The sequence below is a fragment of the Salmo trutta genome, chromosome 18 (genome assembly GCF_901001165.1).
Source record: "Salmo trutta chromosome 18, fSalTru1.1, whole genome shotgun sequence".
Classification (NCBI taxonomy): Eukaryota; Metazoa; Chordata; class Actinopteri; order Salmoniformes; family Salmonidae; genus Salmo; species Salmo trutta.
In genome coordinates, this window is record NC_042974.1 from 26,868,314 (window position 1) to 26,884,327 (window position 16,014).

The 16,014-nt window shown below is 45.8% G+C and overlaps 1 protein-coding gene across 2 annotated transcripts in view; it reads right to left on the bottom strand.

Annotated features, from left to right (window-relative positions):
* LOC115153091 (E3 ubiquitin-protein ligase UBR2) overlaps positions 1-16,014 on the bottom strand; it is a 37,605-nt gene that overhangs the window by 10,039 nt on the left and 11,552 nt on the right. Inside the window, exons 5-30 of one of the 2 annotated variants that reach the window (XM_029698145.1) lie at positions 13,831-13,961; positions 13,562-13,700; positions 13,417-13,479; positions 13,154-13,274; positions 12,863-12,970; positions 12,578-12,666; positions 9,925-10,023; positions 9,009-9,172; positions 8,803-8,902; positions 8,307-8,435; positions 7,980-8,163; positions 7,810-7,871; positions 5,674-5,784; positions 5,472-5,537; positions 5,233-5,355; positions 5,080-5,143; positions 4,758-4,882; positions 4,229-4,281; positions 3,883-4,034; positions 3,030-3,184; positions 2,824-2,926; positions 2,439-2,548; positions 1,268-1,351; positions 994-1,175; positions 682-881; positions 360-453 (exon numbers count right to left, since the gene is read on the bottom strand). In XM_029698145.1, the coding sequence (XP_029554005.1) occupies positions 360-453; positions 682-881; positions 994-1,175; positions 1,268-1,351; positions 2,439-2,548; positions 2,824-2,926; positions 3,030-3,184; positions 3,883-4,034; positions 4,229-4,281; positions 4,758-4,882; positions 5,080-5,143; positions 5,233-5,355; positions 5,472-5,537; positions 5,674-5,784; positions 7,810-7,871; positions 7,980-8,163; positions 8,307-8,435; positions 8,803-8,902; positions 9,009-9,172; positions 9,925-10,023; positions 12,578-12,666; positions 12,863-12,970; positions 13,154-13,274; positions 13,417-13,479; positions 13,562-13,700; positions 13,831-13,961 (3,011 nt within the window). Of the gene's footprint in view, positions 1-359; positions 454-681; positions 882-993; positions 1,176-1,267; positions 1,352-2,438; positions 2,549-2,823; positions 2,927-3,029; positions 3,185-3,882; positions 4,035-4,228; positions 4,282-4,757; positions 4,883-5,079; positions 5,144-5,232; positions 5,356-5,471; positions 5,538-5,673; positions 5,785-7,809; positions 7,872-7,979; positions 8,164-8,306; positions 8,436-8,802; positions 8,903-9,008; positions 9,173-9,924; positions 10,024-10,096; positions 10,196-12,577; positions 12,667-12,862; positions 12,971-13,153; positions 13,275-13,416; positions 13,480-13,561; positions 13,701-13,830; positions 13,962-16,014 lie in introns of both variants that reach the window. The other variant, XM_029698144.1, reaches the window with a different exon arrangement.

Genomic DNA, 16,014 nt, shown 5'->3' on the forward strand with positions numbered 1-16,014 from the left:
AGTTCATTTGTTTCAATGTACCGGTAAGCACCTGCGGCTTATAGACATGTGCGGCTTATCTATGTTCAAAATAATTTGTTTTTTTAATTCAGTGGGTGCGGCTTATAGTCCGGAAATTACGGTAGCTTCATTTCACTTTTCCGCTGCTTTTCTCGCTCATATCAGGTCTGGATCCAGACCAGGTATATACGGAACGGGTCGAGTTATCCTCGGGTCCATTTGAAACCGGTCCAAATGTTTTACTTATGCATATCGGGTCCGGATGGCAAAGCCCCTGTCCATTTCGGAACAGGTCCAACTTTTTGGACCCGTGAAGGCCTCTACTACCAGTGTGTTGTAGAACCCGGAGCCTGGCTCACCTCTGCCAACAGTGAGAGTGCATGATGTGGCCACAGCTGCCTGTGTGCGTGCCAAACGACAAGTCAGGGTGCATGAAGAGAGGGTCGTAGCGCTCTGGAAAACACACCAAAAAGTCAAGCAATGCTAGTATATCATTCACATACAAAAACGCAGAAATAGACAAGACCACGGAAGGGATGTAGGTTGAAGACGCCCGTTGACACTGATCTTAAAATCGTTAAAGTAACAATTTGGAGGAGGGAAAGCTGATCCTAGATCTGTACCTAAGGGCAACTTCGACCCATCTGCGACCTAAAGCCCTCCATTATCTCTTCCACTCACTGGGGTCGTGCGGTGGTCTCTTGCGGTTCTTGGACATGACGGTGGAGCGCTGGATGAAGGCAGCCAGCACCATGGCCTTGCCGTCAGCCCGGATCTCCTGCTCCTCCTGGCACAGGATACACGTAACAACCTGCCTCTTCTCCCTGGGACGTGACCGCCTGGGGCCCACACATGCCAGGGCTGCGTCTGACGACGTGGGGCTGCAGGGGGTGAGAGACAAACTTTATAAGCCTACGGTGGAGATCTGGGTAGTGAAATAAAAGTGTGTGTGTGGTGGGGGACAGAGTTTAAAATCTGTGTGTGTATCACTACCTGTGCTCCAGTGAGGTAGAGGTAGAAGCCTCCAGCTCCTCTAGACTCTGCTGGAACAGCTCCTTGTTCTCGTTGATAAAGTGCCTCTGCATCTCTGACATCTGGGCCATGACCTTCTCCCTGCGCAGGCGGGCCATCTCCACCTTCCTCTTCCTCTCCGCCTTGTCCTTGTCGCACGCTGTCTGAAGGAGGGGAGACGCAGTGTCCGTATACTTTACGATTCAAATTCACAGAGATACCAAAAATGCCTCCTCATAGGATGTGCTCGACCCACCTCTTCCTGACCGCGGCTCCCGCTGGCGGTCACCGTGGAAGTGGAAGCACTACGCTCCCGCATCGTCTTAATTCCGGCCACCGTCTGCACAGGGACACAATAACATTACCTCGCAAACGGGGGGAGTACAAAATATATTTTAATAATAAATCTTTGTATTCTGATATTGGAAGTAATCGTAGATATGCATTAGTCATGAGGACCACTGGTTGCATGCTGTCCTATGCTGCCTCCTGGTGGCCATGGCATGTACAATATTGTGCCAACTCAAATAGCCCTTGGATGAGATGTCTGCCGTGAGTAGGGTGACCACATATCCCCGACTGCGCGGGACAGTCCCAAATTTTGACCTTTCGTGACAACCAAACAATCATGTCGACTTTTATCAATACATTTTTATTTTTTTAAGTACTGTATTTCAGTGAGACTTCCTATTCATTTGACGAGAATAGACACTCCAACCCGTCTCTTTCGCAGTCACGTTGCACTTATGACAAGATATTCGATAAGGATGTGGTACTGCTGATGTTAAACACTTCTCCAATCGTTATTGGGATCTGATATTCTGACCAGCGCAATAGGCCAATGTCATATCGTCAGCCAATCACATTTGTCAAATCCTTTTGGGCTAAATTCCAGCTAAACTTGGAGAGGACGGTTAACTACTTACAAAAAGTGTGCGGCTAACGAAGAGCTACAAAAATAAGGAAATAGCCGTATTAGACTGAAAGATAAGGTCATTTCGTCAAACTTGTAAGGCCCTCCATGCTCAGTTGCTCATTCAACATATTTGCTGCTACTTCACTTCAAAACCGTTTTTTTAAAAGTCTCCCTTGCTAACTGTTTACGGAATGTGAGACCAACCAGAAATGTTTCCTTGGCCAAACAAGCGGTCTCATTTATGCATCACCAAATTTTGCGCAAGGCAAAAGAGAAGGCAACATGCGCTTGAATTAGCTCGCTCAGTCCAGCGGGAAGAAGATTGTGTGTGTGTGTGTGTGTGTGTGTGTGTGTGTGTGTGTGTGTGTGTGGGGGGGGGGGGAATTATTCATGTACAGGCTACACTGTCCCGCAAAAATCAGCCCATTGTCCCGCATTTGGGTATTTAAAATGTGGTCACCCCAACTGTGAGAGTTGTATTGGTAGTGGAGTTGTAATAACGGTGACCTACCTTGAGGAGCCAACGGATCATGTCCTTGTGGACCTCCAGGTGAGGGGCATTCTGTAGGTTCTCCAGGAGGGCCAGGACACTGGCTGTGTTACTGGGGGCTTCCCCTGGACCTAGGACGGACACACACACACACACACACACACGTTAAAAAGTAGTGGAAATATTACAACATGTTGCCATTTAAAAAATTAAATAAAAATGGGCCGTTCAAACAACACAGTGTGCAGGTATTCTCCTTTTTCAGTTTCACAGCGGGAGAGAAAGATAGCAAAACAGGCTCTGGACTTCAGGCTAACAATCCACTCCTTGTACTCCACATCATGTTTAGCATGACAAGGAGTAGAATGATAAACAGACTGGTTCCCAGGCTAAGAGAGAGACTTACGGCACATTTTGAGGGTGAAGTTGAAGTAGACGTCGTTGTCCTCATTACTGTTCTCTAACTGCTGCTGTTCCTCCAGTAAAGCCATGCCTATTAGGTGGAGCACCTGGAGACGGACAGACACGGTTATGTACAGAGATACCTCGAATGGTCCCGCAAATAAACATAGGACACTAACACACGCACAGCGTGGTCCTGGTCTCCCTCACCCTCTGTAGCATGGACTCAGACCAGTGTCCTGCGCTGGGCTCCACGGCCCACTGGAGCACGGCTCCCAGCATGCCCAGCAGTACGTCACACTGCAGAATGTTCACCAGGCTGGCAAACAGCGGGCAGAACGGGGGCAGCACCGGAGGAGGGAGGGCTACAACACAGAACAAATCATTAAGAACACCTTCCTAATATTGAGTTTCACCCAATCATTTTGCCCTCATAACAGCCTCAATTAGTCGGGTCATGGACTCTACAAGGTGTCGAAAGCGTTCCACAGGGATGCTGGCCCATGTTGACTGCAATGCTTCCCACAGTTGTGTCAAGTTGGCTGATGTCCTTTGGGTAGTGGACCATTCTTGACACACACGGGAAACTGTTGAGCATGAAAATCAGCGTAACAGTTCTTGACACAAACCGGTGCGCCTGGCACCTACTACCATGCCCCGTTCAAAAACACCTAAATATTTTGTTCACCCTCTGAACGGCCCACATACACAACCCATGTCTCAAGGCTTAAAAATCCTTCTTTAACCTGTCTCCTCCCCTCCATCTACATTGACTGAAGTGGATTTAACAGGTGACATCAATAAGGGATCAAAGCTTTCACCTGGATTCACCTGGTCAGTCTCATGGAAAGAGCAGGTGTTCCTAATGTTTTGTACGCTCAGTGTATACATTTAGAGCAAAACAGCACTCGATAGACAGCTGAAACACCACAACCAATCATCACAATGTCTGCAACAATCACTTCAAATCAATTCCATTTAATACTAACTTCCAAGATGTTCTTGTATACCACGGCCAATCACCACAGAGATGAAGCAAGTGTTTCTCATTGAGACTCTCTACCTGTGTCCTCTCCGTTCTGTCTCTTCAGCTTTCTCTGGGCTTCCTCTGCCTTGGACTGGTCAGCCCGGGAGTAGTGGTGGAAGTAGAGGTTGAACTGCTTGGCACACTCTGGCCTGAGCTCATACAGCCCTCTGCCTGTCACGCCAGGCTTCCTGTGGGCACAGAGGGCATGTGTGATCAACATGTCATACAACTGGACACAACGGGCGCGTCATAGGTATCCAATTGTCAGATCTTCATATAGCCAAGTAAACAGGAACAAACTATTTTACGTTAACCTGGGTAGTCAGGAAGTGGTCAGTTGAAACTTAATGTCACATCAAAACGACTGAAGAAAGCTACTTACTTAAACAAAGCAACACAGTCGATCACTCTCTCCATACCAGTCTCCTTGTTCTCCTAAAGGATAAAGTGTCAGACACATACAGGTTGGCTTTAGAATAGCCTCGTTCCTAGCCATTTGTAGTGGTCATTTGGCCAAGCTTAATCTCATGTGGACAGACTACGTAAACATATGTGACCAAATCACGCAACATTTTAGTTCTGGGTTAACTGTCCGAGATTACTATCTTAGACTTGTACCTGTCCTGCACTGCCTAGATTCACCACTAGGTGTCAGGCTAGTCAAATAGATACACTATAAATCCACTTGCAGAGAAAACATCACACTCAAAAGTCCATATGGTGTGTAGATCATGGAAAATGGGAGCTGTCTAAGCAGATGCCACAACAGCTTATGTCACTAGTTAAATATTGTTGGCTATAACTAGTTGTTGAGATATTCCAAGTGGAAACTGCAGCCAGGAAGTGAGCCTGATCTAGGTGTGGTGAGACAGGGAAGGAGGGAGAGAGAGAACGCGAGCGAAATGCCTTACGTTCTCAGGCAGGGCTTTGACCAGCTCGCTGTGGGCCATGGGTCTAATACAAAGCTGGTGAAGGATCTCCCGCTTGATCTCGTCACAGCCTTCCACCTGGCCGATACCAGCTTCAAAACGCTCACCTGAAAACACACATACCCGTCAGGTACTGTAGCCAAACCCCAACCATTTACCCGACAAACCCCAACCATTTACCCGACAAACCCCAACCATTTACCCATCTTAAAAATAAAATAAAGAAGTCAAACAGAGGCTCAGAGTACAATGTACGCTGAAACAAAACAAGTCCTAGTGAGCTGTAGCGTAGCGTGGCACTCACCCACAACCATCATGATGAGGTGCAGCATCTCCTCCATTAGAGTGTTGTTCTGCTGGACCACGTCCTGACAGAGGCACAGGGAGTCAGGTCAGTCCGAAATCAGCAAGAGCATAAAGCCTAATCTAAGTTGTCATTGTCAGCGAGAGAGCAGACCTTGTTGGCGTTCTCCCGGTTGTATCTCTTCCTGCAGTCGGCGGAGCTGAAGATGTGGTAGAGCTCGAAGCGGCTCAGGACTATCATCAGGAAGTGGTTGGGATCCATCATGGAAGCGCCGGCCTGTAGAGAACGCAAACGGCGACAGACGCGCGCACACTCTCGTTAAAGCCCCGAAGCTCGTTGTTTAACGTTTGCGGCATTAAGTTGTCAGCTGAAACAACAAAAGAAAAACTGACCTGCAGCATAATGAGGTCCTTGTCAAACATCTCCACTCTGCACTTGACATTGTGGTAGTAGTAGATCTGCAACCAGAGTACACTATGAACTACCTTCATTATAAAATGCCACAAGAACAACAACACACGTGTTAGTGTTCTGATGCACAGCGCAGAGGGAAAAGAAGAAAAGGTATTATAGTGACGGAAGGGGAAATTTTACCTGATTGACCAATGAGAAGCCGTTTCTCCTCCACATCCCAGCGTGCACTTGGGCACAGAGGACCAGGCAGCGAAGGGGGTGTTCTATTAGCATGGGGGGGCTTAGCTCACTCTGTAGACAATGAGATACATTTATTAGAGAAGACACACGTTTTGCCAAGGCTAGCTGCTACAAAAACACACAGACAACTCCTGCATGCTTACCAGTAGGGGTGTGGCAGTGATGAAAATGTGGCAGCTGGTGATTGTCAAGCAAATAACTGCCGGTCTCACGGTAATTAACAAACACATTTAGCATCTCCTGGCTTCCACACACACTGAGTTGTCCTTATGTTAGGTCCTGATCTGGCTATGCCATATGGCTGTGGGCTACACTAGTTCATTTAGCAGACAAGATATGCATAGAATTCAGTGGCATTATTTTATAGTAGGAAGAATACAATTGAACACAGCTGAATAAAATAGCGATTTCAGAGGGAGTGCGCGCATGCGGCCATTCAGTGTTGAGCAGTTACCAAAGAAACATGTGCTCCTATATGCTTCATTTAGAGTTATTTATGTAACTTTAGTTGTTCTACAAACGTTGGGCTGTTTAAAAAAAAAAAAAAAACTTTTTTAAATTAAAACAATTAAAATAAAAATCGCATGAAGACACGAGCTCTGCTCTCTCATTCACAATTTCACATGCACTTGATAATTCCTCGAATTTCCCAGCGGCACCCCCTTTGTGTGGCCGTAAAATGACCCCTAAAAAAAATCCATTATAATTCCCTTCTGCCCACTGTGCGCTCCGAAGCACCTCGCACTCACATGGCTCTCTCAGATACTATATCTCAATTCTTATTAGCCAATGCCTGTCAAGTGACCGGGTCCTGTAGGCATCACGGGTCATTCTCACAGGCTACAAGTGAAGACAGACACGTCGGGGACGCAACTGCGCGGGTCCTTATCAAATTCCAAGGCGCTTATTTTGAAGATGTTGGAAGAACTGTCCACATTTACTTTGTCAGCCAACAAGATGAGCAGGCCTAACGAACAGCAAAAGCACAAACCCATGACAATCTACTATACCCCATAGTACAAAAGTTGACCTATTCTATTTGTCAACTTGTCCTTCCGTGCGAGAAATAAATACTCCAAACATAGTCTGGGACAGTTGTGGGATGCGACAGATTAATACAACCACTAACATAAAAAAAACTTTTAAAAGCAATGAGGCTGATGCAACAGATCAGAACGTTTAGGTTCCAATGTTCATAAACTATTTCTTCACATTATAAGCGCAGATATGCGCACACCAAAAGGCTATAATGTTCCAACATGCAAACAATTAGCGGGAAAAAACCCCCACCAATCTCAAAAGTGACCGCAAATGCAATTATGCATGTAATGCTTTATTAAAAAAAAAGGTGCCTACGCGCTGCCTATGTATGCCAGTTAGACTCTACACCGGTTGATTAATGTGCTTCATTTTAAGAAGTTAGGCTACATGAAGTGTGCGACTATGATTAGAAAAAGTCTTTAAAAAAAAGGCATGCGCTGTTTCTTGCCTTATCACTCACAAGTGATACGGTAATATTGTCACCAATCAGACTATTCTTGATAGATTCTTGATAGATAGATAGATATATATATATATATATATAAAATGAAATACACGTCATCTATACACTTAAATAGCGAGTGGCAGACGCTTTCCCCCTGGTTCATTTTCACGCCAGCCAGGTAGGCTATACTCCTGTTGTAATGAGAAGCAATGTGCTTAATATTAGGAACGTTGAGAAATAAATATAGTAGGCCTAGCCTATAGAAAGCTGATGGGATCCTCTTAAATTGAGGACATCACTCTGTTCTCTCACGCAATTGCATAGCCTGTAGAAATGTTGCGCAACATGTGCTCTCATGAAGTGTTTGAATCAGATTTTCAATGACATTTGCAATGATGTCAGGGTGATTAGAGGAACAATAGAGTGTAAAGTACCAGGCAGTTAGCACGTTTGGTAGGCTACTAATGACCATCAACAGCATCAGAGCTTGGAGAAGCCTAATTACCGTGACTAATAAGTCACGTGGAATTTGACTGCGGTCATGACTCGTGACCGCCAGGTAATACGGTCACGGTGACAGCCCTACTTACCAGCGGAAGCTGTTCAGGGAATCTGTAGGCCACCTCCATCTTACTGAGGAGAACGTGGAGACCTAAACAGAAGAAGCAGTGACCATATTAACAACGGGTAGAAGAATCTCCGTCAATATCATAGCCAAAGCATCAGCGGTCTGTCATTCTGCTGCGTGCTAGTGTCCGACCTGCAAGTAAACGGGACACAGGCAGGTGGATGCTGACTTTCTCCTGAGACACACAGTAGCGGATGGTGTCCACAGAATGTCCACACATGCTCAGCGTGATGGGCTGCTCCCCGTCGGTGAAGCCACTGTGGCAGTGTGTAAGGGCTGTCAGGCACTTCTTATAGGCTGCAATCAGCACACGCTCCTGTACACACACAGGAAGGAGAAAAAAAAAAACAGTAGGAGCCACAGGTGAGAAAAGGCAGGTGCATGTTTGTGAGTGACCAATAGAGAGTTTGTGAGAGAGAAAGTGTGTGTGTGTGTTCATGTATTTGTTAAGCCACTCACATCTGTAGCGCACCACTCCTGTATCATGGAGATGATGTGTGTGAGCTTCATCTGCAGGGTGAAGGCTGCCTCCCACTCAGGCTCCATCTCAATGTGCTGGCCCACCTGCCTCACAACCGGGTCCATTCCCTGGTGAGGGAGAGAGAGAGCACAGACGCTGCTAAACACTACCCCCAAAATTAACCAGATATGGGGAGGAATATAGGAGTCTGAAATGCATTCCTCTGGTCTAATTTCCTCATTCTTCTCTGATGTGAAAGAACTGGACAGATGGAAGCAAGTTCTACTGAAGGCTAGTCTACCATCATATTTCTTTCACCAAATCGTATTTTTTAGGGCAGTGTAGGTGAATGAGGGGAGACAGAGAGGAAGCACCTTTAGACTACCGAGATGCAGACACATCGTCTCTCTGCTCCAAAGACCCGTATAGTCTCAATAAAGCCCAGAGGGGTTACGGACTCCCAGTCTCCCACCACTAACGGTGACTAGTTCTAACCTGCATGCACTTGAGCAGCTCCAGGAAGGTGTCCAGTCCCTCCAGGAACTTCTCCCTGAGTTGGTCACTCCACTCTGTGGGCCGACTGATGAGGACGTACCTGTGCGCACACACACATCGTTTACAACACACGCTGACTTTGTACAACACTTAACTAATCTACACACATACAGCCCAGTGTTTGTGTGTTTGCGCAGTCATCTTACTTGAGGTCTCCGATGAGGCTCTGGACGCGGCGGAACTTGAAAGCCTGCTGGGCGGTGTAGCGCTCAAACTGAAAGCGGCCCTGCAGGTCGCGGTGGCGCAGGTGGTCCACAAAGGTCCTGATTATGATGGTCATCAGGTTCTCCTCGGTGATCAGCATCCGCGCCTGGGCCAGGGGGGAGAGGAGGAGGGTTAGAGGCCTCAAGTAGCAGGACATTCCGGAGTCAAATCACCCCTAAACACAATCTATGTAAAAATATGACAATTATACTATAGACTTAAAAGGGATATTGCGATATTCTGGCATTTAAGCCCAATTTACCCAGTCTTGGATACCGTTTTTATCGTGGATAGTTTTTTTCTCTCTGCGTGCAGTACAGTATGAAGGATGTTAGCGGTAGTTTTACGAGCCAATGCTAACTAGCGTTAGCGCAATGACGAAGTCTACAGGTGTGGTAGCATAACCGGTAACTTCCTTCATACTGCACGTCTCCACGAGTTCAAGTAGAATCTCGCAGTATCCCTTTAAACTACACTACAGTATTTGCATACAACTGGAATAGCATACTTTGCTAGGGTGATCACAAATCTTTAACAGTTTCATTTCTATAACAGTTTCATTTCTATAACAGTTATTGTGATAAAACACATGAAATGGGATCCTAGATGTTTCTTAAAACAACATTATACATCTAAAACATCAGTTTGGCATGCAACACCCTTTTCAAGGAATCAATGATGAGAACGGAGATATTCTGAACATAATGAAGATGACACACTCGTGGTTAAGATGGCCATCCTTTCACTCTATGGACGTGACATCAATTAACAGTCTAAAAATCCTTGTGGTTCTCTGCATGCGTCCCATCTTGGGTGGTACTAACTCACGTCACCCCAACCCGTGCGGCCTGTACTCACCAGGGAGGGCACTGTGAACATTTGCACCGAGAGGTCAGTGACCGAGAACTCCCTGTCGTGGTCATCTTTCACATAGTCGCTCTGCAAGCGCTCATAATTCTAACAGCAGTGGCATGGGGGAAGACAAGAGAAGAGGTGTGTGTGGTCAGTTGTGGAGTTTTGGGTTACTCACCATGGTGGGGACGGTGAAGAGCTGAACTGACAGAGAGGTCACTGACACTACACGCTCGTGGTCATCCTCCATAAAATCTGTCTGGAGGCGCCGGTAATTCTAAATGACAAGGGGGACATTCACCTCCTGGTCAAAGGCCGTGGGCCCCCCTTCCCCAATCCCTTTCTATGCTCTGGTGAGCAGTTACCCCTAGACACAGATCTAGGATCAGCTTACTTGCCAAATCGTAAGCTTAACCCTTTCGGAGAGGGAAAGCAAAACTGACCTCAGATGAGTGTCTACGTGCAACTTCATCCTACTCCCCCTACTAAGCCTCTAAAGCTTTCTGATCCTTGACCACCCAGGTCTCAGAGAGCATAGATACAGAATCACAAAATAGTATCAGAGACCAATTGAGTCTAATCAAAAAGTTTGGATTCAATATTCCTCCATGTAAGACTTTGGGCAGCCAATCTTATCCAATATCCGGTCTAAGTCTTAGCTCATGTGATCTAGTGAGTACATATCTATGCTCTCAGGTTCAGCGTGTGTGATCTAGTGAGTGCATATCTATGCTCTCAGGTTCAGCGTGTGTGATCTAGTGAGTGCATATCTATGCTCTCAGGTTCAGCGTGTGTGATCTAGTGAGTGCATATCTATGCTCTCAGGTTCAGCTCAAGACACCTGAAGAGCTTTGGGTGTGTGAGAGCAGAGCGGACAGCCTAGGATTTTGGGTTGAATGGGGTCCGACAGGGACTGGGCATGTGAGGGGCTGTGTTACATGTCAAGCAGGCTGTCTTTCCATCCTCTCAGCTCTGCCACCCAGGAGGACAGAGTAAAAGGATGTGATGGGCGCAGTTAACGCCCCAGCCAGGCCTCGTGCCTAAACACCCTCAATCTGCTGTTATGATAAGACTATACCCGCTTTGGTGTGTTTTATGTGTTTACATGACCAAATGGGTATGGTGTCAGTCTCTGTCAGAGAACTCATGGGATGATCTTTATGAAAACACTCATATTCATACAATACATTTGTTCGACATATCAATCTTCAATTCAAGACAGTATCAAATTATCTTTCATAGCTATACCCTAACGGTATGTTTTAGGGATGCTAACGGGTAACTATTAAATCGGTTAGCCGGCGAAAATACATTTGACTGGTCATGCTTATCGGTCTATCGGTTCATTTGCATAGTTTTGTGGAATTAAAATCACGCGCGCTCAGCAATGCCGAGCCTAGTTTGAGGAGCGGAACAGACTACTACCTGTCAAACATCACGAGAGTGGCTCCTCAAAAAGCCTGTAGGCAACTGGAGTGAAACCTGCTTTTGTAAACCCGGACATCGCGCAACAAACAATTCAAATCGCATGTTGAAAAAAATATATTTTTTATTTTTTTAAAGAAGCTATTTTTATTTGTCAATCTCAACTAGTAAAGCGCACCTCCCATTCACCATTTGGATGCATAGGACTATAGCCTGCCTACCATTGACTATCAGAGCATCACCCACCACGTCGCAATGTGAGCCTGAGGCAATATAATTGGTTGAAACCTCAACGTTTTAATGTACTTCAAATAATGAGCCATGTCTTAACTTGTGAACATCCATCCATAGAAACGTGGAGGCAATTATTTTCTAAAGACTTCCTCATGCCACCAAGTAGCATTTCTCTGCTGTTCTATTGGTTTTCATAACAACTTTCTTTCATTGTCCAGAGGCCAAAGACCCAATCCTAGTCATATTAGCAACCCATCATAGTAGTTGCTAGATACCCCCTCTTTCTAACAGAGATTTTCATGCCTGTCACATATGCAATTGCTCTAATTAGGTGAGCAGTTTACAATTGGGTTTTCTGCGAATTGCATTTGGGCAAATGTTTGAAATGGCATTTCATTCACTGCTTCATTACAGGACTTGCTATAGCCTTTTGACTAAGACGATAGGCTGGTTATTGTTGCATGTTTCCATTAAGTTCTAAATGAAAAATGTTCTGTCCTTGTATGCAGGGTTGGAAGAGACAAAGCGAGAAGTTTCACTCGCGCCAAAATCTTTCCAAAATAAGTCCAATGCGTTTCTATGGGCTGATGCTGGGCCTTCCCGCCTTAGGACGACTCCCATCGTTAGGGCGGAAACATAAGCATCTCGTCATTATATACTCTGATAGTAACTTCTGTTGATCACGTCATTTTACTGTTTCGTTTTCTTTTTTTACCACTTGCTGACCGGTTAACGACACTCAGTCGGCAGCAAAATGGACAGAAATGTGCATCCAGAGCATGTTTACATTCGAGAGACACGGAGCTGGCGCTTATGTACATTAGGACTAAAACCCTTGCTGATGTGATATTGACACATTAGTTCCTCATTGAGAAGCAGTTAGTTTGACATTAGCACTTTCAGCCTTTCCCCTAATGCAGAATGCACTATGACTTCCCACATAGCGGCGCTAGGCGGCAATACTGGCTCTTCATATTAACGATCAAAAGAAGAAGCTTACTTTTGCGAACTGGATAGCAAACAGCTTCTTGTATTTGAGGTCCATGAGAAGGCTGCTCATAAAGAGCTGGTGGTAGACATTCCTGGCTCCTAGAGTGGAAATTGGGTGTTAAGAGTCAGAACAGAGTGCTCATTGAAGTGTTTGTGTTTTATGTGCATTGCAGGAGACAGGGTTGGGGTCGGTCAACGACTACCCCAAATCTGAGGATTGTTTTTGTATTTATTATTGAGTGAAACTGTTCCCAAAGCTGTCAGAAGAACTAAAAAATATGCAGTTCCTCCTCACCTTTCCACATCTTGGAGTCACAGAGCATGAGCGTGTCCACCAGGGAGGAGTTCTCACCCTCTGGCCCCCTCTCTAGGCCCACCTGACACAGGATCCTCCTCAGAGCATCTACACACACACACACGCTGTCAATGGGCCCTCGGGCACACGCAGTGAACACGCGGGTCACCCCCAATAAACATTTAAATATTGTGTTAAGTTCTTTATATTTAAAGAGGATTCTGAGTGCACCATCCAACGGCAGGTAGACAATACCCACATTAATAGCTTGGAGAGTGGAAGGACACTGACCTGAGTATCCTATGACGTGGCCCAGCCAGTGGAGGGCTTTGAGAGCGAAACACTGATGAGCCACCACCGAGGAGTGCATTACCTGGACCCGCAACGGCTTGGACTGACGACTCGTGTTCCTCTGCACACGTGCGCACACACACACATGATTAATATATAGAGACTCATGAAAAATGACTTAACAGATTAATTGGTGGCAGCGGTGTGATGTCATCATGAGATTTCAAAGAGATGCATCCAGCTCCCCAGACCAAGCCACTCACCACAATGACCGACTTGGCCAGCTCACAGAAAGCGAAGTCGCCAAAGCGCACGGATTTCCTTCCCTGTATAGCAGGAGATGATCACACATATCAAGCCATTAGTCAATGATGCCGTAGGTTTGCGGGCTACACACACACGACTCACATCTCTGTCCACTGTGGTGGCGAAGCTGACTGCTTCTTTCTGGGTGCAGTTGACCGCCTTCTGTAGGGTGTAGATGACTTGCTCGTAGGTGTGCACCTCGTCGTTGAAGAGCATGCAGTAATAGGTGTCACTTCGGTCTCTGAGAAATAAGAAGCAGAGAGACATGACTATCAACTGGAGATAGATGGAAATTATTGGGTTGTCATGATGACCAGCGAGAACATGAAAACTAATCACAAATTACTTTGTGTGTGTGTGTGTGTACGTACGGAGGCTCCAGGCCCGGGGGCAGCTCATCCTCCTTGTCCCAGGTGAGCATGTCCACGGCGTATTTCAGCACAATGGAGAAGACATTATAGCAGCGGGCAATCATGTCTGTTGAGAGGTGGGCCAGGGGATCCTGCAAATAAACAATTAAATAATGATCAGCCAAATATACAGCACATTTGGAAAGTATTCAGATCCCTTGACTTAATCCACATTTTGTTATGTTACAGCCTTCTTCTAAAATGTATGAAATTGTTTTTTCCCCCTCAATCTACACACAATACCCAATAATGACGAAGCAAAAACAGGTTTTTAGAAATGTTTGTAAATGTAGTACAAATAAAAAACAGAAATATCAAATGTACATAAGTACTCAGACCTTTAACACAGTACTTTGTTGAAGCACCTTTGGCACTGATTAGAGTGTCGAGTCTTCTTGGGTATGATGCTACAAGCTTGATACACCTGTATTTGGGGAGTTTCTCCCATTCCTCTCTGCAGATCCTCTCAAGCTCTGTCAGGTTGGATGGGGAGTGTTGCTGCACAGCTATTTTCAGTCTGGGCTCTGGATGGGCCACTCAAGGACATTCAGAGACTTGTCTCGAAGCAACTCCTGCATCGTCTTGATGTGTGCTTAGGGTCATTGTCCTGTTGGAAGGTGAACCTTTGCCCCAGTCTGAGGTCCTGAGCGCTCTGGAACAGGTTTTCGTCAAGGATCCCTCTGTACTCTGCTCCGTTGAATGATGCTGCTACCACCATGCTTCACTGTAGTGATGGTGCCAGGTTTCTTCCAGATGTGACGTTTGGCATTCAGGCCAAAGAGTTCAGTCTTGGTTTCATCCAACCAGAGAATCTTGTTTCTCATGGTTTGAGATTCTTTATGTGCCTTTTGGAAAACTTCAAGCAGGCTGGCAAGTGCATTTTACTGAGCGGTGGCTTCCATCTGGCCACTCTACCATGAAGGCCTGATTGGTAGAGTGCTGCAGAGATGGTTGTCCTTCTGGGAGGTTCTCCCATCTCCACAGAGGAACTCTAGAGATCTGTCAGAGTGTCCATCGAAGTCTTGGTGATTCCAAACTTCTTCCATTTAAGAATGATGGCCACTGTGTTCTTGGGGACCTTCAATACTGCAGACATCCTACCCTTTCGTAGGATCTGTCTCTCGACATCAATCCTGTCTCGGAGCTCTAAGGACATTTCCTTCAACCTCATGGCTTGGTCTTTGCTCTGACGTGCACTGTCAACTGTGGGACCTTTATATAGACAGGTGTGTGCCTTTCCAAATCATGTCCAATCGATTTAATTTACCACAGGTAGACTACAATGAAGTTGTAGAAACGTCAAGGATGATCAATGGAAACAGGATGCACCGGAGCTCAATTTCAAGTCTCACAGCAAAGGGTCTGAATACTTATGTAAATTAGGTATGTTTTCTTTATTTCTAATACATTTGGTAAAATGTCTAAAAAACAGTTTTCGCTTTGCCATTATGGGGTATTGTGTGTACAGTGGTGGCCAAAAGTTTTGAGAATGACACAAATATTAATTTCCACAAAGTTTGCTACGTCAGTGTCTAGATATTTTTGTCAGATGTTACTATGGAATACTGAGGTATAATTGCAAGCATTTCATAAGTGTCAAATGCTTTTGACAATTACATGAAGTTGATGCAAAGAGTCAATATTTGCAGTGTTGTCCCTTTTTCAAGACCACTGCAATCCGCCCTGGCATGCTGTCAATTCACTTCTGGGCCATATCCTGACTGATGGCAGCCCATTCTTGTCAGAATTTGTGGGGTTTTGTTTGTCCACCCGCCTCTTGAGGTTTGACCACAAGTTCTCAATGGGATTAAGGTCTGGGGAGTTTCCTTGCCATGGACCCAAAATATCGATGTTTTGTTCCCCGAGCCACTTAGTTATCACTTTTGCCTTATGGCAAGGTGCTCCATCATGCTGGAAAAGGCATTGTTCATCACCAAACTGTTCCTGGATGGTTGGGAGAAGTTGCTCTCGGAGGACGTGTTGGTACCATTCTTTATTCATGGCTGTGTTCTTAGGCAAAATTGTGAGTGAGCCCACTCCCTTGGCTGAGAAGCAACCCCACACATGAATGGTCTCAGGATGCTTTACTGTTGGCATGACACAGGACTGATGGTAGCGCTCACCTTGTCTTCTCTGGATAAGCTT